Raw genomic sequence first — 23345 nt, 5'->3', positions numbered from 1 at the left:
AGTAAGAAAAATAATGTCAATAAAGTAAATCAAAGATTTCAATGATATCTTTGACAAATTAAAAGATTTTGTTGATTTGTCAAAGATATCATTGATATTTTTCTGATATCTTTGACAAATTCAAAGATTTGTTGATTTGTCAAAGATATCATTGATATTTTGTTGATATCTTTGACATCCCCCCTCAAACTCAAGTTGGTGCAGTAGAAGTAAGCTTGAGTTTGGAAACTAAGTCTCTGAAACGACCTGGCAGGAGTGGCTTGGTGAAAAGATCAGCAGGTTGGTCAACAGTAGATATTGAGCATAGTTGAATAGTTCCCTGTGTGACAAGCTGACGAGTAAAATGGCAATCAATCTCAATGTGTTTGGTACGCTCATGGTAAACATCATTGTGAGCAATGTGGATTGCACTTCTATTATCACAAAATAGAGGTGTAGGACTGGGAGATTGAACTCCCATATCTCCAAGAAGCCAACGAAGCCAAACAATTTCTTGAGTGGTAGTAGCAAGTGCACAATATTCAGCCTCCGTGCTCGAACGAGCAACTGAAGTCTGCTTCTTGCTTCGCCAAGAAATGAGAGAATCCCCTAACAAGATGCAAAAGCCAGTGGTTGATCGTCTATCAGTGGGATCACCAGCCCAATCGGAGTCAGAGTAGGCGCGCAACTCAAGTGAGGAAGCAGCAGAAAAATGAAGGCCATAATAAAGAGTTGCTTTGATGTAACGCAATATATGAATGACTGCTTCATAGTGGGAAGAGCGAGGAGCTGACATGAATTGACTAACAACATGTACAGCATAGGCTATATCAGGGCGGGTGACAGTAAGATATACGAGACTACCAACCAATTGTCGATAGAGGGTGATATCACTGAGAGGAGTACCATCAGAAGGTTTAAGCTTGATATTAGGTTCCAGTGGAGTAGAAGTAATCTTACTATCTGTGAGACCTGCCCGAGCAAGTAAATCAGAAGCATACTTAGCCTGAGATAAATAGTACCCGGTAGTGTCCGAGAGTACTTCAAGGCCAAGAAAGTAACTTAGAGAACCAAGATCCTTCATCTCAAATTGTTGTTGAAGATATTCCTTAAGATCAGTGATACCAGAATAATCATCTCCTGTAATAATCATGTCATCGACATAAATTAGTAGAAAAACACAGCCTAAGGCTGTCCGACGAACAAAGAATGCTGAGTCATAAGAACTGGATTGAAAACCACGTTGTTGAATAGTAGAGCTAAACTTGGCAAACCATGCGCGTGGAGCTTGTTTGAGGCCATATAAGGCACGACGAAGGCGACAGACTGTATTAGGGGGATGTGAATAGCCAGGAGGAGGTTTCATATAGACTTCTTCAGCAAGATCACCATTGAGGAAGGCATTCTTCACATCCATCTGTGACAATGTCCAGCCTCTAGCAGCAGCAATAGCTAACAGACTGCGTACTGAAGTAAGACGAGCAACTGGAGCAAATGTCTCTTCATAATCAATGCCATACTCCTGAGTAAAGCCTTTAGCAACAAGACGGGCTTTGTATCGCTCAATAGAACCATCAGACTTGGTTTTTATTTTGTAAACCCATTTGCAACCAATAGCAGACTTATCTGGTGGGAGAGAAACAAGATCCCAAGTATGAGATTGCTCAAGTGCCTGCAATTCTTCAGACATAGCTTGTTGCCAAACAGGATTAGATTTGGCCTCCGAATAGAACTGAGGCTCATATAAGGTAAGAGTAGTGGCAAAACACTGAAAATCACGAAGTTTAATAGGAAGTTCTCTTACCCGGGTAGAGCGTCGAAGAGTAGGGGAACTGGTAGTGTCTGCAGTAGATCCATCAGACAAGGAAGACAGTTCAAGAGCAGGCAAAGTAATTTGTATGTCACCTGTATGAGACTCAGAGGGAGATGGTTCATCAGGAAATAGATCAACCATGTTAGCGGGAGAAGGAAGAGATAAGAAATGTGATACTGAGGAGAACAAAGTGTTTTCCAGAAATACGACATGACGAGAAATGCGAAGTCGTTTGGAGATAGGATCCCAACATCTATAACCTTTATGTTCTATCCCATACCCAAGAAAACAGCAAAGACGAGTACGAGGTTCTAATTTAGTGTGTTCATGTGGTTGAAGGAGAACAAAACAAACACATCCAAATACTTTGAGTAAATTGTAGTTAGGAACAGACCCATAAAGACGTTCATAAGGTGATTGATTACCAATGACTGATGAAGGAATCCGATTGATGGTAAACACAGCAGTGAGAGCTGCTTCACCCCAAAAACGTGCAGGACAAGAGGCAGAGATAAGAAGAGCCCGAACAGTATCTAATATGTGTCGATGTTTACGTTCGGCTCTTCCATTTTGTTGGGAAGTACCTGGACAAGAGCGCTGACAAATAGTGCCATGGTCATGTAAAATGGTTAAGAATTTAGAATCCTTATATTCCATGGCATTATCAGTGCGAAAAGTTTTAATAGGACATGAAAACTGAGTTTTTATCATCTGAGAAAATTCATGATAGATTGTAGTAAATTCAGAACGAGTTTTCATGAGATAGATCCATGTAAAACGAGAGTAATCATCGACAAAGATTACAAAATATTTGGATCCCCCCATAGAAGCAGTAGGAGAAGGTCCCCAAATGTCAGAGTGCACAAGGTCAAAAGGTGCATGAGAAACAGAATCACTATTATTGAACGATAAAGCAGATTGTTTAGCTAGAGGACAAGTTAAACAATCAAAATGATTATTAGAAACAATTCCCAAATGACCATGAGAAACAAGAGACTGAATACGACTAACAGAAGCATGACCCAATCGAGAATGCCAGAGACTCAAAGAGGAAGCTGGAACTGTGGATGCAGCGAACTGATGACACGGGAGAGTAGGATGCAAAGGGTGCAAAGAGATGAGCTCATACAGTCGCCCAACTTTACGGCCTGTCCCAAGCGTCTGTCCCGTCTTCGGATCCTATACAGAACAGCCAGAAGGAGTAAATAGAATATTAAGACCAAGTTCACATAACTGACCAACGGATAACAGGTTCAAAGTGAGTTGTGGAATAAGAAATGTATTGGACACTGATAGGTTTGGAATAGATATGTGACCAATATGACTAGCTTTTATCCTTGAACCATTGGCAGTTTGTATAGATGGCAAATGAGAAGAAGAGTGTGTGGAAGTGAAAAGAGTAGAGTCAGCAGTCATATGATTGCAACATGCTGAGTCAAAGAACCATGATGATGATTTACCTGACACAGTGGTGGATGCTGAAATAGAATGGTTACCAGAGTTAGAAAGGAATTGACGAAGTAGTGACTCAAGATCACTGGTCAATTGAGTGGTTGTGGGTACATGTTCAGGACTCTCCTGTGCAGTATGATCAGTTGTGGCAGCGGAAAGATGTGTTCTGGAATGAGTGCCCTGAGTTGATCCACCTTTGCTGGGACAATCTTGTTCATAGTGTCTTGGTCCAATTTTGTGACATATGCGACATTTGCGAGTTGGACATGTAAGTATCAGATGACCAGATAGATGACAATATCGACACTTTGAAGAAGTGTCAGCTTTCTTTGTTTGGTGTACCTGAGGAGTGGCAAGTACTGTGTCGAGATGTCGTGGTTGACGGATTGAGAGCCATGTTTCTTCAGAAACAAGATCATCAAGGGCTTGATCAAGAGTGGGTAATGGCTTCTGATGAAGTAAGGCTGCACGAGTAGGCTCAAAAATATCTTGTAAGGCCATAAGAAATTGAATCAGCCGGCGATGGTCTTTATATGTGGTAAAAGCTTTGGTATCTTCAGTATTCTTCCAGACTGGTTCAGTAGGAGTGAGTTGATCCCAGAGAAACTGCATTTGAGAGTGAAAGTCAGTGACAGTTTGTCCGGATTGTTGACGTAGCTGATTGAGATTTTGAATTATCTGATATTGATGAGAGAGATCGGTGGCAGTGTAACGATGAGCAAGATGATCCCAGAGAGTTTTGGCAGTATCAAATTGACCAAAGTGAAGATTGATGGAGGATACTGAAGTATTACGAAACCAAGTGATGATTTGATGATTTTTGCTATCCCAAGTTTCTAAACGTTCAGCAAACTTATCATCAGCTTCATCTTTGGACTGTGTAGGTAGAATGAAATCACCAATGACATATCGCCAAAGTCTCCTACCCTTGAGAAAGCTGCACATGGCTTGTGCCCATAAAACGTAGTTACGCCCATCTAACACAATGTTGATGGGTTGAGAGATATCTGATTTGTCCATAAGTGCAATAAACAGGTGCAAAAATAACAACCAGATCAAGGAATGACGAAAGAAAGGACTGCAGTAGGCAAGAAAGATGAAATAGAATTTGAAGGTGAGAAACTGATATGAAATAGGACAGTGATTACCAAGGCTCCGATACCATGTTAGAGAAGTAAAATGATATATATTTCACTCTATATTGATTGTGTACAACATGGCTTTATATAGGCATTGAAAAGAAAAGTAAGAAAAATAATGTCAATAAAGTAAATCAAAGATTTCAATGATATCTTTGACAAATTAAAAGATTTTGTTAATTTGTCAAAGATATCATTGATATTTTTCTGATATCTTTGACAAATTCAAAGATTTGTTGATTTGTCGATTTGTCAAAGATATCATTGATATTTTGTTGATATCTTTGACAGTTGGAAAAACTACCTGGAATCATCATGTCGCACCCGGCTCAAGTGGGCAAGTTGGAAGGTTGGACAAAAGCAATAGAATGTGCGAGCTATAGAATAAAAGTGTCTAACTCCCATATCGCCCAAGGGAGGATGTGAAATTCAGCATACAATAAGACCAAAATTTCTAACCTAGTGAACGAGTTTTATGGGCCAAAGGGTTTAGGAGAACAAATTTGTACAATCCTGGAGGACTTTTTTTTTTTTTTAAGAAGAAGAAGAGCCTGAAGGACTTAGGTGGAGGGCTCAAAGTGAACAATATTCAATAGAATTAAGGGGAAGAGTGCTATTAAATAGCGTTTTTGCCGTTTAAGAATATCTTGGGTCGATAAAATTGGCATATTAACTATTGTAATAGTAATTATTTTCCTAATTTATTTGTTAGCTATAGTACTACGTAAGTCAAATAATTATTGCCTTAAAAAAAAAGCCAAGAAAGATCTATGTTCCAAATGATGATTATTAAATAAGATAGATGGTTCATTATCTATTTACAGAAAAAGAAATCAAATCAACATATTGTTACATTTATTTACTTGCATTAAAAACACAAATCCTTATTGTTTTATCTTACAAGGATCCAAGTAATGAAACAGTTTTTGTACATAACAAATTAACAATGGGAGTTAGTACTAAATTATTAACAACATATATGTACATATCTTCATGTAGATATAGTGTAGTGTTTTATTAATAGATGCATTGGAATATGAAGTTGCTCCATCCTTCATTGGTTCTCTATTTCAATTAAGCTTCTGATGATACTATCTGAAGCACTGTTTACAACTTCGGACAAATTCCTGTAAAACAAAACCATAAAAAAAAAAATAGTTTGAGATTTAGAGGAAGAGATTTTGACACGAATTTTTTATTTTTGATATTCAAAGAAATTAAACAATCAAAGAAGGAAGAGATTTTGGTTACCCTTTCAAGGAGTCAAAGGTAAGTCCAACTATGTACTTAGCCTCCTCAAGAGCTTGATTAAACCTTAACACATCTTCCTCTGGAAAATCTCCATTGTTAACCAGTTGAAGCTCCGACGGCTTGATGTCACAAAAGATTGGAATCACCTTCTTCTTGGACTCCATAAAAAGAGCCAATTCATGGAGGCAAAAGTATGACTCACAATAATTTGGTGAAAACACAGCAACACCAATCTTACAACTTCCAATTGCACCATTGATGTGATCAAACAACTTGTCTCCTGGTTTCATACTCTTGGTGTCCAAAAATGGACGCAGGTTTAACCTAGTAAGATGATCGTAAAGCAAGGTTACTAGGGTTCGTTTCGTGTCAGGACCTCTATGGTTTATGAAAACATCACAAGGCCTAACGTGGTGATTTACTAATCGCTCTTTCCTATAGAAACGGCGTTGGAGGTTCATGATCGAAGTAGTACGATACTGCATCTTAATATTCGTATGTACTACGTACTAAGATATAGGAAGGATAGATGTATGAACTATTCGATTCGGCTTTACTTTTAGAAGGGAATTTTGATTCTCTTTATATAGATGATTTGGATTTCGCTTTCTTTTCCTTTTCTCCAAGTTTTGATGGAAATTTACTTATGAGTTGAATTTGCATTCTGTGAATTCTTCAAACCCTTCAAAAACGTTTCATGTTTTCAAAGCCCAAAAAAGATTTTAATAATAATAAAAAAAACATTCAAGTCATAAGCATGGACGACAAAAATCTATTTTTTCTGCAACTTTGTCCATGTGGGGATGAATTTTTGTGTGTAGAACATAACCCACATGTGCCTAACTATTGTCCTTCTTCTTTGATTTTCAAAGTAAATTCTGTCTACATATGTATGTAAACTTTCCAATATATATATAGGAACCATCTGTGGATGAATTTTTGTGTGTAGAACATAAATCCCCATGTGCCTAACTATTGTCTCTCTGCTTTGATGTTCAAAGTAAATTCTGTCTACATATGTATGTAAACTTTCTACCATATGTATATATATAATTTGTACATATTTTAATCATGTTGAACTTGAATCTGCACATATTTATATATATATATATATATATATATATATATCACATGTTGAATGGAAGATCCATTCCTAGCTATCATTGCAACTAATTTATGTCTTGCATTACAAGTAACCATGTAATATAAATTTGGATGAGGAAACTTCATAATCAAATTAAACTGATTAATTCCTCTCTTTCGTTAGAAAGAATATCGAAATTATATACTATTAGCGTAGTATAAATTATATAAAAATTTGAATGAAATTTACCCTTGACTTAATTCAATTGAAAAAAAAAAGGCAGACAAAATCTCAAAATTTGACTGAATATTTAAAAGTAACTAGACTTTGACTCTGCAAGAAGAGCATAGCATATAATTAGTTTGTACTAAAATTAAAAAAAAAGTACAAGATCTTTCTTTGTTACAAAATTAAAAATAATTAAATTAAGTTTAATTAATTGATTAAGGGACAGGGATATGATTTTCCATGACAAGTGCACATATATATTGACTCAATTTTTGTCTCAATATATATAGTTAGGGCTAGGCAGTCCAAGTAGACGGTCCATATATATTGCAAGCTTGACATGACTACCTATTTCCCTCTGTAAGAAAATCATGGCCCATTTGCCACGGCCCACATATAGTGGGTTGGAAACTTAGGGCACCTTAATCACCCCATTAATTCGTATTTCGTCCTAAACATTAAGCTATGAGTGTGAGTGTGTGACGAGTTGCACTTGGATTAACTTAACCAGTGAACAATTCCCCATTAATTTAGTTGGCATGCATGTCATCACTGTATTATATAATTGTTTTTTTAAAAAAATCAATTTAACAAGTGCCTTCATAGCTTCATTGTTAACCTTTTTTTTGGACACCAAGGGAAAAAAATTAGGGTGTGTTTGGATTGAGGGATTTCAGAATAAAGGCAGAGAAGAGAAGGGAAGGGAAGAGAGGGAAAGGAAGGTAGAGTATTTTTTTTTCCCTTTATCATGTTTGGATAGATAAAAAAGAAACGAAATGATTTATTATTTCTCTTGTTTTGTTTTGATAGGCATCATGAAAGGAAAATAAATTAGTTCAATTTATTAATTTATCCTTAGTTTTATGTTAAAATATTATATATATATAGGGGTAAAATAGATTTTAATTTGTAGATAACCTAATTGAATATTCCCTTCTTTTGAAATGACTCCATTTCGGGAGGAAGAATTTTGACAAAAATTTAATAAAATCTTCCCCTCAATTCTCTTCGAATCACTCCCTTTATTTTTTTTTCCTAAACTATCCAAATAAGAGAATTGAGAATAAATTTATTTTTCATTCTTTTTCCTTTCTTCCAAATCTCTCGATCCAAACACATTGTTAAGGAGTAAATAAAAAGGTTATCTTTTGACAAAGAAATATTCACAATTCAGAATATCCTTGCAAGTTTACAAACATAATGGAAGTTCACGTGTGCAACTGCCCTTATCTTCACATTTTGTGGCCTTAACAAGACAAGACTCATGTGATAGTTAAAAATTCAAAAGGGGTCGCCTAGTAGTTGAAATGTTACTCATTATATACGACTTGAAATGCATTAATTATTTATACATTTTATGAAACATTGTTTATATATACTTATATATTGCTGTGGTTTTATAAGTTGGAGGTATACATTCATTGCTTGTATGTGGATATATATATATATATATATATATAATTTCAATATCTACTAATTATGACCTTTTGAGGGACCCTTTGGGTACTGTTTTGACAGGCATCTCACTCATTGACAAGATGTCATGTCATGATATATCCAACTAAGGTAAGCTAGGATAGTAGAAATGTTTTCTATAATGTCCCAAGAATTATGATAACTCAAATCACAAGGGTAATTACTTAGTTAGTGTAGTGAAATAACCGAAGCAAATCAAAGATACCACGTATCTTAGCGAAATTAATCTAATAATTACAAGAACTCAAATAATTATAGCCACAAAATAAAGTATAGGACAGAGATGAACAACACATAATTTACTTTGGTTCGAACTCGATACAAGATTCTACATCCAACAATGATGATGCTTTCAATTAATAGTAAATTACAATACAACAACAAAACCCTCAAATACAAATCAAAATTTTAAATTTAACCCAAACCCAAAAATAAGAAAAAATATTTGAGAATGCATCTCACAAGGAGTATAACCTTTTACCCTCCTAAGATATCACCTTTGGTCATATTACCTGAGTATTTAGTGGGTAACTTTAATCCACTTACAAAAGGTACTTCCATTTTAAAAGTTGTAACAAGTAACAACACATAATTATTGGACACTCTAATGATTGCCTCATCTTTGGTGTTTAAATCAAAATGTGATTTGATTGAATCTACAAAGTACATTATTGCATTAAATTGCAAGTCTTCCGAATCACAAAAAAGGAAAGGGGGAAAGAAGCCATTGATGCATGGCAATGTATATTATGAGAAGAAGTACTATTTTATGCTTGGCTAGGAGGTTAATAGCTGCAATTGTTTGTATGGCACATAAATTGCAGTGTGTTCATTATTCTTTGCTCACTCTGCCAGCAACATCCACTGATCCAAATTGATACAGGCAGACAGACAGACACCAAATAAAATAAAAGAAAGGAAGAAAAAAAATGAAATCTTTCGTGTTGTCTTTAAGAACAAGATTGAAAATTGACATCTCAACCGCATAACCTTGGATTCATTTCATTTTCTCTCTCTCTGAAACACAGAGCAGGAGCTGGAAGCTCTTACATCTATGTATGTACGTTTAAGAGATGTGTATGTCGGCAGTCATATTGGTCCCACTTGAAGAAAAGTAATCAAATCCCTGCCTCCAATCAGTCCCATGTGCCCAGCTTCATCACCTCCTGCTGGCACTCTCCCTTTGAACTCAAAATGTGCTGAACTAAATCAAATAGTTTCTGATTCTGTCACTCTACGTCTCTTTTGGCTCTGAAGGGTGCCTACCAAGTTGGTCTTGCAATGGACCCTGCAACTCTTCTTGATCACGCTCTCTTCCAACTCACTCCCACCAGAACCAGGTGGGTACTTTGTTCATGCAGACAAGCTGTTTGATTAAATTCTTGAAAGATGTGGCAGCTTATGCAGATGTGCGGCTTTACATTTTATGTGGGTTTTGACTGTAGTGCTTAGTTCTGGATTAAAGGTATTGAATTTTTCTTAATTCTTGAAGGTGTGATCTGGTGATTTATACGGGTAATGTGAGTGAAAAATTGGCTTCTGGGCTTTTGGAGCCATTTGTTTCTCATCTGAAATGCGCTAAGGATCAGATTTCTGAAGGAGGGTACTCCATCACTCTACGCCCAGTGGGCTCACATGCCTCCTGGTTCACCAAAGCCACTCTTCTAAGGTGAGTTCGTATAATTCTTGTTTATGGGTTCTTCATATTTGGGTAAAGTCTACTGAATTTTGAATTGGATCATTATATCATCAATTTCAAATAGTATATGATTTTTCAGTAATTAATGTGGGGTCAGATGTGTAATTGAGTACATTGAATTATGATTCAAGCTAATGGTGAATTTGGTGTGATTTGGATCCAATGGTTGAGATTCTAGAAATTGAAGTTAATGATGAAGTTAAGGTTGATCTCTTTGTGTGCATTTCATGCTTTCCCAGATCAACATTCTCTTATATTTCTTTTTCTTATTGTTGCTTCCATCAGTAATTTTGTGCTTCTTTCAACAGATTTGTGAGATTTGTCAGCACACCAGAACTTCTCGAGAGATTTGTGACCATTGAGAGAGAGATAGATCAAATTGAGAGTTCAGTCCAATCAAATGAGCTGTCAAACACATTAGAGGCAGAAGGTATTTGTGGAGCTAGGTTTCCTTTGTACAGTGAAATTAAAATTTCACATATGTCGAGCTACAGGGTTGATTTGGCATTAGCTCATCTATTGATTATACATACTAGACTATTCCTGCATGATGTAGGTAATCTGAAACTTCTTGAGTCGGGTGGTATATGTTTGATGAAATTAAAAAATGATTAGGAACTAATTGCAGCAATTAAAACGAGTCATTTTTATCTTTACTGTATCTTGGTTTCCTGATGATGCATTACATTAGAGGGGTGCTGATATTATACTGAAGCGTCGTAGCTGACTAACAGCTTATGGAATCTCAATTGAATTCTTTTTGCATGTATGGAAGTTGAGTTTGACTTTTCCCTTATGTTAGACTGTGATCCTCCTAACTTGTAATTGACTGGAAATGTGTCAGCTGCTGGTGGGAACTTCCAGAAGTCATCTGCATCATTCAAGGTAAGTAATTTCTCTCAGGTAAATGTAAAATACAACATTTCCATGTTGGTCCCTCCAATATTCATGTCATAATAACATAACACTTTGTTGTCACGCGGAATTTAGCAGAATGGTGAGTCCAACGGAACTGATGATGCCACACAAGAAGAAAATTTCAAGTAAACTATCTGGTCTTGCAATCGGCAATTTTTGTGACAGTATATAATTGTTTACTATGCATTTATATCTGGATTGATTGGTCAGTTGGGGATGATGAACAGGGTTCGTCTTCAACGAGTTCTGGAAAGTAGGAAGGCAGTTCTCCGCAAAGAACAAGCCATGGCCTATGCCCGTGCTTTGGCTGCTGGATTTGAACTGGACTGCATGGATCTCATATCCTTTTCAGATGCTTTTGGAGCTTCACGTTTGAGGTGCATAAAAGATACTGATAATGACTATGTTCTGAAATATACTGTTCTCTGGCTAAAAGCTCGGGTATTGGTTTTGTAATATACACAGGATATTAAATCAATTATGTTGGAAGCATCTCTTTGTCTGATTTACCTAACAAGTTCCCTGATATTCATTCTTTGCTTTCTGATAGTTTTTCCATTCCAAAAAACTATCACCCCTGGATTTTGTTTGCTTTAACCTGATATTGGTAGTAAAGAACTTTTGTGTTTTAAATATATATCTGTTGTTTCTTATAGGGAAGCATGCATCAATTTCATGGAATTATGCAAGAAAAAGAATCAAGATAGGCTTTGGATGGATGAAATAGCTGCAATTCAGGCGTTTGCAAGGCCTGAGTTTCCGTATCTTGCAACATCTGGAGTTGTACTTTCTGGCGAAGAAAATGACCCTACTCTGTTAAATGCTTCTGACTCAATTACGAGTCTTGGAAGCTCAGATGCAAAACAAGGTAGATTCAAGTATCAAGTTTCTTCTCGTCTGCAAATAGTCTTTTGATCTTTACCATTGTGCATGGAAACTTGGCCCCATCTTTTCGCTTGTGATGTCGTGAGACTGATTTATGTCGTCTCTCCAAAGACTCCACTGCTTCTTCTACCTGCTGTTTAATAGCATCTCTGTCAATGAATTCATCCTCATCCGAGGTCTCTTCATCCTCATCCCTTTGGATCTCACTTAAAAGTGCTCACGTCCATCATCATAATCCTCATCTCTACTTGCCTCTCTTCGAACTTAATCCTCTTTTCTTCAATTTTCCGCCGAGCGTCTTCTTGCCTTTCTTCGAGTTGAATCATATTTTCTTCAACTTCCTTATGAACTACCAGTTCCTGCATCGCAAGCATCAACTTTTGTTTTTCGATCTTCATTTTGTGCTCATGCATCTTGAGCTTTTCAACCTTCCACTCACAAATGAAGTCACTTAGAGGACTGCCATCTACTCCTCGCCCTTTTCTTCCTTTTCTTTTCTTTTGTTTCGCCTTATCTGCCTTTTTCCCCATTGACCTCTCACGATTGATGAATGTGACAGAATGAGAACTATCTTTAGCTAAATTCACCGAAATAGGCGTAGATGGAGAAGATGTGTGGGTTGGCTTCTTTCTTCCAGCAACCCCGTTGGTTTCAAGCCACTTCAGTGTTTCCATATCTGAAAAAATTAGCATTGAATCATATTACTTGCAACAAGGGCCTTGTGCTCAAAATTTTCACCTATGGGAGAAAAATAACAAGAAGATGAGGATGCAGAGTACAACTGCAGACACACACAATACTAATACTGCTGAGTGTTATGAAAGATTTCAGCCATACTCATCACATACCACATATGCTTCATATCAGAGCAATCATAAACTCTTGCATCCAAAATTCCAGAAAAAGAATAATTATTCATTAGATTGAATTTTTGGAACTCTACAACATTTATCAAACCCAATATTTGATGACAAGAAACCACAATGAAAACCAACTCTACTGTACTCCTAATCACAAAATTTTCTAAAAGAGCATTGAATGGAAACTATAAAAAGCATTCTTCTTTCACCAACCCTGCATATTGACAAAGCTATAATTCCACTCTCAGTTAGAAAGTATGTGAGCCGCAAAATTCCATGAAACATATAAGCTATCTAACAATTTCCAGTAACCAATCTTCTGAAAAAATAAACCACCCAAAAGGCGCACCATAATTTGACAAAAAACTTAGCAAAGATTCACAAATAGAGACGAAACAGAGCTCAATCAACAAGTCTTAATTTGTTTCCAGCATACATACCCGTAGAAAGGGAAAAAAAAAACATAATAAAAATTAAAAACTGAACTTCAGTAGATTGAGCCCTAGCATTCAATGAAATGTAACTCAACTTGATTCATGTCAAAGCAGAATCAGAACATAGAGCAGCCAGAGAGAGGAGAAGGAAGAAGACGGGATTGCGCACCTTAGGGAGAGGATTGCTCAACTCTGTGGATTCTGAAGATTTGGGCGGGAGAGGCGCTGAGATGCGACGACTTGGGTGGAAAGACGATTTGACGAATCTGTTATTTTCATTATGGACAATAGAATCACACTCGTATAGACATCTCTAACCTAGTTTATTTTCAATCCAGCCATAATGGAGTATAAAGCAGATCTCATAAGAGTTTCTTTTTACACATCCAGTATTATTTTTTTAAAAATAAATTAATTGATCAATTAAAGTAATTAAAATTATTAAATTAAGATAATTATATTTTGTGATTTAATTTTCTGTACCCAAACACCCATCTGTAACTCACTTACCTTTGCTTCTCAAAGAATAAGACTGTGCCATAAAGTTTTTGTTCCTTATGGGTATGGGAATATATGGCTTTCTTGTAAGTTGTAACCACTTTTTTATTCTTTTGGAAATCCATTGATTGTTTCTTTTTGATGGGTATTGGTTACTTGTGGCCACGAGCTTCCATTCGATTTATCCTGTCATTATTAAGTGAGAAATTTCTGTATACACAACTTTAATAGTAAGAGTTTTGTTCATATCATATGTCTAATATCTAAAAAATAAATTTATATAATATCATTTTTAGTTATAAAAACAAGTGGTATTGGTACCATATTTTTACTCTTTTGGAGATCCATTGGTTGTTACTTTTTGATGTGGAACTGGGTCCTCCCATCGTTGTTGTCTATTGAGGTGTAAGTGTAACCAAAATCTAATAAATTACCTCACCTATCATATACTATTACATTATTATTTTCAGAATAAATTAATCCAAGTAATTGATATATTTAGGTAGGGTCGAGTCACACCATTTTTAAAAAATGTTTTTTTTTTTGAGTATAAGTACAAATACAATATACGACACACCACCAGATCAAACCTATGGAAGTACAAGTGCCAACAAGCCCCACGCAGGAAACACAAATCAAGCCCACACAGGGGCAGACTAAGCCCACACACCTCCTTCTAAATATTCGGACGATGTGAGACGAGAACCCATGACCTGAAGTCAAGGACATGCAAAGTCATTGTCACTCAACCAAGGGTTCATTTGTCATTTTTAAAAAATGTTATTACTTTGTGGTAAGCATAATAATATTTAGCTTTTTATTTATTGAGCTTTTTTTTTTCATTTTTTAACTTGACAATATAATTTTTATTTTCATTTTTATTTTCATTGGTGGTTGGCAAACATATTTCAAGGAAGGTGAAATACACATATCCTCAACAAACAGAAGTGGTTGAAGCCTTGAAGGGTCGTTTTCTTTTGGTAATTATTTCTTAATTCAGAAATAGCGTCTCTGTTACCCCTTCAATGCTGACTTTTACAGTAGGTGGGTGTTTTTGTATATAGAGAGAGAGAAAGTTTAAGAACCCACACATAGAGAGAGAGATTGAGGGAGTGAGATATCTGTGTCGGTGGAGTTAGATATTACCATGGCCTCAAAGCTTCTGTTGATTGCTGTTTTTGTGTTTGATCTCATTGCCTTTGGTTTGGCCATTGCCGCGGAGCAGAGGAGAAGCACTGTGAGTGAAAGAAAGTTCATTTCTTTCTTGCTATTTCAATCTTAGATTTGTAGTTGTAAATTTGGGTTTTGGGTAATTCTGCTAATGGGTTGTGTTTGGTAGCTGAGAAATTGGGCTAGGATATGAAAGAATCTGAACTTTGAAGTACAATAAGATGGTTCGATCTCTTCTTGTACATATTGGTTATCTATGTTTATATGGGGTTTAATCTGAGATGATTTTGCGACTTGGAATTGGATTGAAAAATATAAAATTTTCCTAATCTTGTACTCATTGAAATGAATATTTTGTCGACCTTTGTCCCGTAGAGCAGTGTTCAGCCTGTTACTTGAGATGAGCTCTTTTTACTTCTTATGGGAACTTGTTCTGAGATCTTTTCCACTGTCATAAGTCATAACAGTTGCCAAACGGCTTTTATATAATGCAAATCACCAGATCTCGTGATGTAAATGGATGATTGGTTTATTAAGCATTGAAAATAACAGATCTTTGTCTCATAAACCATGTGAGGACTAATGATGAACTAGCCTGTCGAATTTGGAATTAGATGGCTTTTGTGAGTTAAACATGTGTTGGCAAGTCTCATTGCCAAGTTTTTCATTGAGTCATTGACTATGAATGGTTGTAGTTAGCTCCTTATCAAATGATTTTTAGTTTTCTTCTCTTTGCGTTTCCAAGTTTGATTGAAAATTGTCACTTTTCTTCATTGGTATCTGTTGTAATGTACATGAACTGATTTACCCAATCAAGATCTTCAAGTATTGTCAGATTTCTTCTTTACTTGCATTTTTTTCCTTCTTTTAACCTTAATGTGTTTTGAGATTCTCCTTTTGTTCGGATGTTTAGAAAAGAGGGGGAAGGATAGATAGCAGGGCTTAGTATAGATTTGTAGTTAAAGAAACACTAATAGATTCCTAATAGATTTGTTGTTTTAGTTAGTGGCTGACTAGTACATTCCTAATGAAATCAAAATATCAATGCTATATTCTTTTGCAGGCTGTTATCAGACAAGATCCTGAAGTGCAGTATAACTACTGTGTGTATGACTCAGACATTGCAACAGGCTACGGTGTGGGTGCATTCTTGTTCCTCATGGTCAGCCAAGCCCTCGTAATGGGAGCAAGTCGTTGCTTTTGTTGTGGAAAGCCTTTGAGTCCCGGAGGTTCAAGAGCTTGGGCTGTTGTCCTGTTCATCTTCTGCTGGTGAATGAATGCTACCATACAAATAAGTGCAATAAACTTATTATTGAATGTGTTATGATTGACGAGTTCAAATAATCATTTTACTTACAGTCATCAAGCCATTTACTATTTTGTCCTCATGATTACATGCTACATTCTTTCACAGGCTGTTCTACATCATTGCTGCAACCTGCTTGTTAGCGGGTTCGGTAACAAACGCTTACCACACCAAATACAGGACCATATTTTCCGAAAACCCTCCCTCTTGCGAAACTGTGAGGAAGGGTGTTTTTGCAGCTGGTGCAGCATTCACTTTTTTCACGGCCATAATCTCTCAGTTCTACTATATCTGCTACTCTAAGGCGAGGGAGAGCTTCCAGCCATATGGCCTAGACACAGGTGTGGGCATGGGAGCCTACAAGTGAGATTCTCTATGGTGACGAATCGATTACCGTTTGATATATGTCTGTGACTGTCTGCACCCCCGTACTTTGATTTGTTTTAGACGTTCCATGTTCGATTTAGTTTGTCTTGGGTTGTATTATAAGTCAATTATTTTTGCTTGTCCTTGTTACCTTGCTATTTTTTGTACTTCTTATCATATACAAAACAATAGGATGTCTTGTGTATTTTGTGTACCACTGATGAAAAATGTTGACAAATTTGTTGAACAAGTTATTGAATTTTCAATGGTACCGGTAAGCATATGCCAGGTCATTCTTGGAAACTCATAGTATGCAAATGTGATTCAGATGCAATGCAACTTCCCTCGAAAATTGCAGGTCTTCTAGTTCTTTAATACATTTTGACTACAAAACATTGCCAAACTCAGTCTGTCAATGATGTGTAAAACAATTCATTAGCAATTTAAGACTAGCTGGCTACTTGGGCTTCAATCATAACATATATAGAGAAAGAGGAGCTCAGCATCTTTACCCTTCTTGGTCAACGTTCTCAATACACAGAGAGATAGAGAGAGAGGCTGCAATGGCGTTGATATTAATCTTGATGATTGTCATGGTTCTTGATTTCGTCGCATTCGCTCTTGCTCTTGTTGCTGAGCAGTGGAGAAGCACTGTATGTATAAACTCCCTTGTTTCTCTCTTACGTTAATCTGGTTCGGTGTTTTTTTACCTTTGAAAGATCAATCACTTATCTGTTTCTCTGAATAAAATATATACCTGATTTAGAAATATGTGATAGCTATACTGATATGCAAAGTTGGCAAGCAAAAAACTAGAACTTGTAGAACGGAACAGCTGTTAAGAATTAATGTTATACATCCAGAGAACCAAACATTCATCTAGATTTGATCATGATTTGAATGTATCTCTTAACAAAGCTTCTTTGTCAGGCCAAGGTCATGATACATGAAGAATGGAACTTTGGCTTCCAAGGGGGCTATAGCTACTGTGTTTATGACTCAAACATGTCGACTGTTCTGGGGATTACTGCAAGTGCTCTTCTCTTGGCAAGTCAAGTACTCACATTGAAGCCAAGTTGCTGGTGCTGCAATCGAAAGACTTGGAACTCGAAAGGATCTTCTGCTTTTGCAACTGTTCTTCTCATAATCTGCTGGTTGACATTCTTCATTGCAGAGGCATGTTTATTAGTGGGTTCAGTTATAATTGCATATCGCACGAAGGAGAAGATCATACTCTCCGCACCTGATACTCTCCATTGCCAGACCCTAAGAAAGGGAGTCTTTGAAGCAGGAGCATCTTTTGTTCTGCTCACCAGTCTTGCATCAAAGTCTTACCACGTTTGCTATGCTGATCCCAATGAAGACCTGCAGACAAATGACAATGGCGAAAACAGTGAGAAGTTAGTTGGGGACTTACACAATGCTTCAGTGAGGTGACATTTACACATACTGTGAAGTGTGAGGCAGATCTTATTCCACAGTCCAAACCATGTCAAATTGTGCTGCTTTGAGATTTCACTGTTTTTTTGCTGTAAAAATGCCAATAATGGAACTATATCTTGACAATTATAGCGATCATATTCATGTTTAATCTCTCAAAAATAGGCATATATACATGCTTCATTCCCTTCTCAAGTTATATGTTCTTCAGTAAGTCTACACTCCTTTTCATTTATACTTGGCCGGGATGTTTACAGACGCTGGGGAGGGGAGCAACTTTTAACTTTTAATTAGCAGTTTAATGTAGGGCAGAACCTGAGCAGCAGAAGTAGACTTGGCTGGGCCGGGCCAGACCAGAAGCGACGGGCTTTTCCTTTTGACTCACTGTGTGCTCAACCCAGCCCAATCCATGTCTCGGTGACTAATCTTCCATCATTCCTTTCTTTAAGGAAAGAAGATGCGAGGCAGCTTCCATTGAAATAGTGTAGGTCCTTCAATGTCTTTTAATATTGTTGACTAGCTAATGGACTTGACCCAGTTCAGCCGATCAACTACCGTTGACTCTGCCTCTGAAGTATAGATACCAAGATCCCTATACAGAGATGATGAAGAGGTTGAGATAAAATAGAGAGACATTGAGAGATGGCCTTGACGCTATTCCTGTTGATCATTGTTCTTCATGTCACAGCTTCTGCTATTGCTCTTGTTCTTGCTTCTGAGGAGTCAACTTATATTGTATGTATACATCTCTTCTTTCTCTTCTTATATTTACATATTATCTCCATTGTGGCTTAAACAAAAAAAAAAAAATTTGTTAGTATGTGATTGGAACTGATGAAGACCCCAGCTATAATTACTGTGCCAATGACTCAAATGACTGGACTCCCTTGAGAATTACTGCACTTGTTCTTCTATTGGCAAATCAAGTGCTTATGATGAAGGCAAGCTTGTGGTTTTTCTCAGCCGAAAAGCCTTCGAATCCAAAGACTTCATCTCCTACTCCTTGGGCAACACTTATTTTAATCATCTGTTGGTAGGTAATTTCTTAACATCTGTTGGTAGTAATTGGATTCACATTTCATTTGATTTCGTCTCTGGGTGATTGAATCCTTTCATGATGGTTGAAATCAGGACGACGTTCTTCATCGCTGAGGCATGGTTTTTGGTGGGTTCAGTGAGGAATTCCGACCAGAAAAAGTACAGAGGGACCAAATTCTATTCAGGACTTGTCGAGTGCCAAACACCAGAAAATGGAGTTTTTCACAGGGTGAGAATGTTTCAGGGAGGGGCAGCATTCATCCTACTATCCAGCATCGCATCAAAAATGTACACTGTTTTCTATGTTGAAGCCAAACAAAAAGAAACCGAAGATGGCAGTGACAGCACTGGTGAGAAATTAGGAACTGACACCCTGGTTTAGCTAAGGAGATATGGCATTACTGTCTTATAATTATTTCTCAAATTGTGCTTGTTTTAGATTCAATCTATTTTTGCTGCAAAAATGCCAATAATAGAATTGTATAAGAACAATTGGAGCATCCATATTCATGTTTGATGACTCTGATGAAGGAATTTTCATTTTTAAGCTCAAATTAAGCAGTGATGCTCAAGCTGTCACAGGGGTTGTATAACTCCTTCAAAGTTCATACTACTCTCTTTTGTTGCCAAACAAAATGACCCTAAACGTTAACATTGTGCTTCATTAATAACTTTTAATGTCTAAAAAGAGTCAGATATGCATGCTTCAATGGTATTCGTAGTATTCGTGGTTTGAATCAACAGGTTCAAGTAGAACATTTCTTCGTCAGGCTGCCATGCATCACTATGTTTGGCAGGGACGTCTTCGGACGTTGTGGGGGGAGGGTATGGGATTGTTCCAGTCTAAAAAATGTACATTTTCTATTGAAACACTTCTAAACCCTCACACAACAACGCTAGCGAACGTCCATGCCCGTAATGTATGGCTGAACTTGGGCCGCAGAAAGAAGCAGTATCTGCCAGGCCGGACCTGAAACAACAGTCTTTTCTTTTTAGTTTCTATCATTCTATGCTTTAAGGAAAAAAGATGCAAGGCAGCTTCCATTGAAAATCAGTCTTCAATAGCTTCCATTGAAATTGTGTGCGTCAATCTCAACATTTAGGATAGCTAGGACAAAAGAAACACTAAGATCTGTAAGACTGGGATTAAAATTATAGATTCTCCTATTCTAGGCGAATTGTGGAGCCCCGCATCCCTTTTTCCCGTGCAAGTTCCAATATTTTGAGAAAATATTTTGTACTCAAATGCTTTAGTTATATGAACTCCTTATTTGACCTCCCAGGTGTGCTTAGGCATCTTGCCAGTTCATCCTTAGAAAATCATGGTACGCAAATGTGATGCAGATGCAATGTAACTTCCTTCTGAAATTGCAGGTCTTCCATTTCTTTATGACGTTTTGACTTCAAAACATACCAAACTCCAAGTCAGTGAATGATGTATAAATCAATTCATTGCAACTTAAAACTAGCTGGTTACTTGTCCTTCAATCAATAATGTCTATATATATATATACACACATATATCCATTGAGATCTGATCTCAGTTTCTTTGCTCTTCTTGGTCAATTCCTTCAACAGATACAGAGATTGGAACCTCCAATGGTGTCGACGTTAGTCCTGATGGAGGCCATGGTTCTTGACATCAGCGCGTTCGTTCTTGCTCTTTTTGCTGAGCAGTGGAGAAGCTCTGTATGTATAAAACTCCTCTGTTAGGTTTTTTTTTCTTTTTCCTGCCCACCGGACAACAGGCTGATAACCCCGCCCTTGTTAGTTGTTACTCTCTCCCACATAACTCTATTTCAGTGTTTCTTGCACTTAATATTTCTCTGCATAAAAATCATATCAGATGCTTGTTTCTTTGTTAGGCCAAGATCATTATGGATGAAGAATTGAACAATTTTTACTGTCTCTATGACTCAAGCATCTCAACTGTTCTGGGGATTGCTGCATTTTCTCTTCTCTCAAGAAGTCAAAAACTCACAATGAAGCCAACCTTGTGGTGGTGCTGCAAACCAAAGACTACGAGCAGCCCGAACAGATCTTCTGCTTGCGCAATTGTTCTTCCCATCATTTCCTGGCTGACATTCTTCACTGCAGAGGCATGTTTATTACTAGGGTCAATGATAAACGTTAATCACAAGGAGTACAGGACCATTTTCGGGCAGCATCTCCATTGCCAGACCTTAAGAAAGGGAGTTTTTGAAGCAGGAGCGGCTTTTATTGTGCTCACCAGTCTTGCATCAAATTTTTACCATGTCTGTTATACTGAGCAGAATGAAGACTTGCAAACAATTAACAATGGTAATGCTTCAGTAAGGCATTACTATCTTATTACACACCTTGTCAAGTTGTGCTTATTTGAGGCTTCTCTCTTTTTCTATGTAAAGATGTCAATAATGGTAACTATATCTTGACAGTTATGGCGATCATATATTCATGTGTCTGCTGAACAAATTTTCATTTTTAGATTCTCAAAAACAGATATAAATACAAAATTGTCAATCTAAAGACTAAAAAAAGTTCACGTCGGTATAACTCAGCCGAATAGTTTATGAGGAAAGTTTAACTCCTTCTCTGCACAACCAAGGGTTTTTTTTGGGCTTGAGTACCATAGGAAACACGACTCAGAATAACAAAGTCGTGCAGACTAAGGCGGACAATATTAGTTGGTAGCGTTTGGGGTGGATTTTCTAAGATTCCAAGATCCATTACAGAGCTGATGAACTAGAGAGAGATCGAGAGATCACCTTTATTGAGATAAATTCGTAAGTGTATGAAATCGTAACAAGTTATAAAGTGATGAATAAAGCCCACGATGATTGATTGACTATATTGATTACCAATTATAAATTAATCTTCCACTCTATTTTGAAGATTCGAATAAATTATGAATTGAACCTAAATGAAATATTGCCAGTCAAATTAAAAGCTAGAAGATAACTTGCAAAAACAATAGATGAAATCAAGTAATAAAAATACTGGGGTATCTAACTTCACCGTAACCAATCCTATCCAAATCCTTTGGTCTATTAATCCTAATCATTCCACATGCTGATCATCAGTCTCCCTAATTTATTGCATACAACATTTCTGATTATACTGAAAGCATTTTCACCACTAACTCTTGTTCTTCACAATATTCGGATTCAAGTAATGAAAACCTATTAAGACTGGTAGATACCCTTAGTTTTTTTTTGTTTTATTTTTATCCGGTGTAGATACCCTTAGTTTGTCATTACAAAAAATTTATCCTGATTAAATATTTTACAAAGAAAATAATCAAAAGAAATATCCAAAATTGGTTACTGTATTTCTGGAATAACAGCCCAAGCCCATTTGTATTCCTCTTGTCCCCTCTAAAATTGGCCCAAGTAGTTACAATGTGTTGATCCAATAGTCATATGGCCAAAAGCCCAGATTTAGACTAGGCCCAAGAGAATTCTAAAACATCATATTCTGAATATTATAATTGTGCTGATTGATTTTTCTTGATAGATGACATGGCTTATTAGCTTGAAAGGTTTTTTTTTTCATAACCTAAAAGGACATCATATGAGTTTATCTTTTAGACATCTAATATAAGTCTAAACTAGGGCAGCAAACCCACGCGCACAGAAGTTCCTTACTTGACGATGGGGTAAGTACTGGGGTCATCAACTAAACTATCACCCAAATGATTTTATTAGCTCGAAGTCTCCAAAACATAATATTGATCTCTTGCTTAACTCTGACATTGAGTGGATTATTCATCTCTAAATCATGCTTGATGAGTGTGTGTTTGTATGTGTAGGCAGCTTCATCTTCCATGGGCAGTACAACTCATGACCTGTCACCAGTAGATTAGATAATGAAAATAAACATAATTAAGAATTTAAAATAATTAAAGCCACACACTTGCTTAATTATTCAACATGACTAATCATCAGATTAATGAGAAGATGAGAAGTTGTTTATAATCTAATAATATTAAGCAGGTCAAAGAGCATGTATATTAATTGATGACATCTCTCCTTTTGTGTGTTTGCTAAAACAGGCTGTTGGGAATCAAGACACATGGTGTGTTTATATTTGTTAGATTCAAGTCTTTCATGTATGTGAGTTGTTTTTTCTACTAATTAGTTTCATTAAATATTTAATTTAATTGTTATTATTAATAATTTCATTCAATCCATACAAAGCATGCTAAGGTAGTGGGGAGTTGGTTTCCCTAAACACAGTTATGTACCAAAGTAGTTGGGGAGGCATTTTTGGGTTTGTCTGATTTTGGCATTGTTGGTTATATAGATTAATTTTCCAGTAATTAGATTGT

General features: G+C 36.6%; 7 protein-coding genes across 9 annotated transcripts; 5 read left to right on the top strand and 2 right to left on the bottom strand.

The window, feature by feature from the left end:
* Positions 1-5437: 5437 nt before the first annotated feature.
* Positions 5438-6119, bottom strand: LOC119987746 (TIR-only protein-like). The gene is made up of 2 exons (XM_038832667.1): positions 5635-6119; positions 5438-5510 (listed from the first exon to the last, which is right to left on the bottom strand). Exons 1-2 carry the CDS (start codon positions 6117-6119, stop codon positions 5438-5440), a joined length of 558 nt encoding a protein of 185 aa, XP_038688595.1.
* A 3264-nt stretch (positions 6120-9383) lies between these two features.
* LOC119988659 (COP1-interacting protein 7-like) lies at positions 9384-11975 on the top strand. Of its 2 annotated transcripts, none has more exons than XM_038833780.1 (7): positions 9384-9762; positions 9915-10091; positions 10430-10551; positions 10966-11006; positions 11112-11164; positions 11267-11416; positions 11696-11975. In XM_038833780.1, exons 1-7 carry the CDS (start codon positions 9704-9706, stop codon positions 11952-11954), a joined length of 861 nt encoding a protein of 286 aa, XP_038689708.1. In that variant the 5' UTR covers positions 9384-9703; the 3' UTR covers positions 11955-11975. The 2 variants fall into 2 exon arrangements, with proteins under 2 accessions (XP_038689708.1, XP_038689709.1); XM_038833781.1 differs by having other exon boundaries at positions 9385-9762; positions 11115-11164.
* An 18-nt stretch (positions 11976-11993) lies between these two features.
* LOC119988660 lies at positions 11994-13587 on the bottom strand. 2 transcript variants are annotated; one of them, XM_038833782.1, is made up of 2 exons: positions 13388-13587; positions 11994-12662 (listed from the first exon to the last, which is right to left on the bottom strand). In XM_038833782.1, exon 2 carries the CDS (start codon positions 12614-12616, stop codon positions 12128-12130), a length of 489 nt encoding a protein of 162 aa, XP_038689710.1. In that variant the 5' UTR covers positions 12617-12662; positions 13388-13587; the 3' UTR covers positions 11994-12127. The 2 variants fall into 2 exon arrangements, with proteins under 2 accessions (XP_038689710.1, XP_038689711.1); XM_038833783.1 differs by having other exon boundaries at positions 11994-12600; positions 13388-13584.
* Positions 13588-14772: 1185 nt separating this feature from the next.
* On the top strand, positions 14773-16849 carry LOC119990125. The gene is made up of 3 exons (XM_038835971.1): positions 14773-14953; positions 15950-16155; positions 16301-16849. The coding sequence occupies exons 1-3, from the start codon at positions 14864-14866 to the stop codon at positions 16557-16559; spliced, it is 555 nt and encodes a 184-aa protein (XP_038691899.1). The 5' UTR covers positions 14773-14863; the 3' UTR covers positions 16560-16849.
* A 272-nt stretch (positions 16850-17121) lies between these two features.
* On the top strand, positions 17122-17995 carry LOC119987745. Its single transcript, XM_038832666.1, has 3 exons — positions 17122-17211; positions 17325-17408; positions 17489-17995. Exons 1-3 carry the CDS (start codon positions 17122-17124, stop codon positions 17993-17995), a joined length of 681 nt encoding a protein of 226 aa, XP_038688594.1.
* A 372-nt stretch (positions 17996-18367) lies between these two features.
* LOC119990123 lies at positions 18368-19602 on the top strand. Its single transcript, XM_038835970.1, has 3 exons — positions 18368-18733; positions 18817-19031; positions 19130-19602. Exons 1-3 carry the CDS (start codon positions 18641-18643, stop codon positions 19416-19418), a joined length of 597 nt encoding a protein of 198 aa, XP_038691898.1. The 5' UTR covers positions 18368-18640; the 3' UTR covers positions 19419-19602.
* A 959-nt stretch (positions 19603-20561) lies between these two features.
* Positions 20562-22880, top strand: LOC119987744. The gene is made up of 5 exons (XM_038832664.1): positions 20562-20725; positions 20902-21435; positions 22532-22556; positions 22630-22673; positions 22827-22880. The coding sequence occupies exons 1-5, from the start codon at positions 20636-20638 to the stop codon at positions 22878-22880; spliced, it is 747 nt and encodes a 248-aa protein (XP_038688592.1). The 5' UTR covers positions 20562-20635.
* The last annotated feature ends 465 nt before the right edge of the window (positions 22881-23345 follow it).

This window comes from Tripterygium wilfordii, chromosome 21 (genome assembly GCF_013401445.1).
Source record: "Tripterygium wilfordii isolate XIE 37 chromosome 21, ASM1340144v1, whole genome shotgun sequence".
NCBI lineage: Eukaryota > Viridiplantae > Streptophyta > Magnoliopsida > Celastrales > Celastraceae > Tripterygium > Tripterygium wilfordii.
Note: the sequence above shows the minus strand (reverse complement) of the source record. Positions and strands in the feature narration are given on the sequence as shown.

Excerpts from the sequence above, each read along its gene's own strand:
- LOC119987746 (XM_038832667.1), bottom strand. The coding sequence starts at position 6,119 with ATGCAGTATCGTACTACTTCGATCATGAACCTCCAACGCCGTTTCTAT. Across the intron at positions 5,511-5,634 it reads ACCTTTGACTCCTTGAAAGG|GAATTTGTCCGAAGTTGTAA; the intron begins GTAACCAAAATC and ends TTTGTTTTACAG.
- LOC119988659 (XM_038833780.1), top strand. The coding sequence starts at position 9,704 with ATGGACCCTGCAACTCTTCTTGATCACGCTCTCTTCCAACTCACTCCC. Across the intron at positions 10,092-10,429 it reads ACCAAAGCCACTCTTCTAAG|ATTTGTGAGATTTGTCAGCA; the intron begins GTGAGTTCGTAT and ends TTCTTTCAACAG. Across the intron at positions 11,165-11,266 it reads ACACAAGAAGAAAATTTCAA|GGTTCGTCTTCAACGAGTTC; the intron begins GTAAACTATCTG and ends GATGATGAACAG.
- LOC119988660 (XM_038833782.1), bottom strand. The coding sequence starts at position 12,616 with ATGCTAATTTTTTCAGATATGGAAACACTGAAGTGGCTTGAAACCAAC.
- LOC119990125 (XM_038835971.1), top strand. The coding sequence starts at position 14,864 with ATGGCCTCAAAGCTTCTGTTGATTGCTGTTTTTGTGTTTGATCTCATT. Across the intron at positions 14,954-15,949 it reads CGGAGCAGAGGAGAAGCACT|GCTGTTATCAGACAAGATCC; the intron begins GTGAGTGAAAGA and ends ATTCTTTTGCAG. Across the intron at positions 16,156-16,300 it reads GTCCTGTTCATCTTCTGCTG|GCTGTTCTACATCATTGCTG; the intron begins GTGAATGAATGC and ends ATTCTTTCACAG.
- LOC119987745 (XM_038832666.1), top strand. The coding sequence starts at position 17,122 with ATGGCGTTGATATTAATCTTGATGATTGTCATGGTTCTTGATTTCGTC. Across the intron at positions 17,212-17,324 it reads CTGAGCAGTGGAGAAGCACT|AAATATGTGATAGCTATACT; the intron begins GTATGTATAAAC and ends TACCTGATTTAG. Across the intron at positions 17,409-17,488 it reads AACAGCTGTTAAGAATTAAT|GCCAAGGTCATGATACATGA; the intron begins GTTATACATCCA and ends CTTCTTTGTCAG.
- LOC119990123 (XM_038835970.1), top strand. The coding sequence starts at position 18,641 with ATGGCCTTGACGCTATTCCTGTTGATCATTGTTCTTCATGTCACAGCT. Across the intron at positions 18,734-18,816 it reads CTGAGGAGTCAACTTATATT|TATGTGATTGGAACTGATGA; the intron begins GTATGTATACAT and ends AAAATTTGTTAG. Across the intron at positions 19,032-19,129 it reads CTTATTTTAATCATCTGTTG|GACGACGTTCTTCATCGCTG; the intron begins GTAGGTAATTTC and ends GGTTGAAATCAG.
- LOC119987744 (XM_038832664.1), top strand. The coding sequence starts at position 20,636 with ATGGTGTCGACGTTAGTCCTGATGGAGGCCATGGTTCTTGACATCAGC. Across the intron at positions 20,726-20,901 it reads CTGAGCAGTGGAGAAGCTCT|GCCAAGATCATTATGGATGA; the intron begins GTATGTATAAAA and ends TTTCTTTGTTAG. Across the intron at positions 22,674-22,826 it reads GTTCCTTACTTGACGATGGG|GCAGCTTCATCTTCCATGGG; the intron begins GTAAGTACTGGG and ends TTGTATGTGTAG.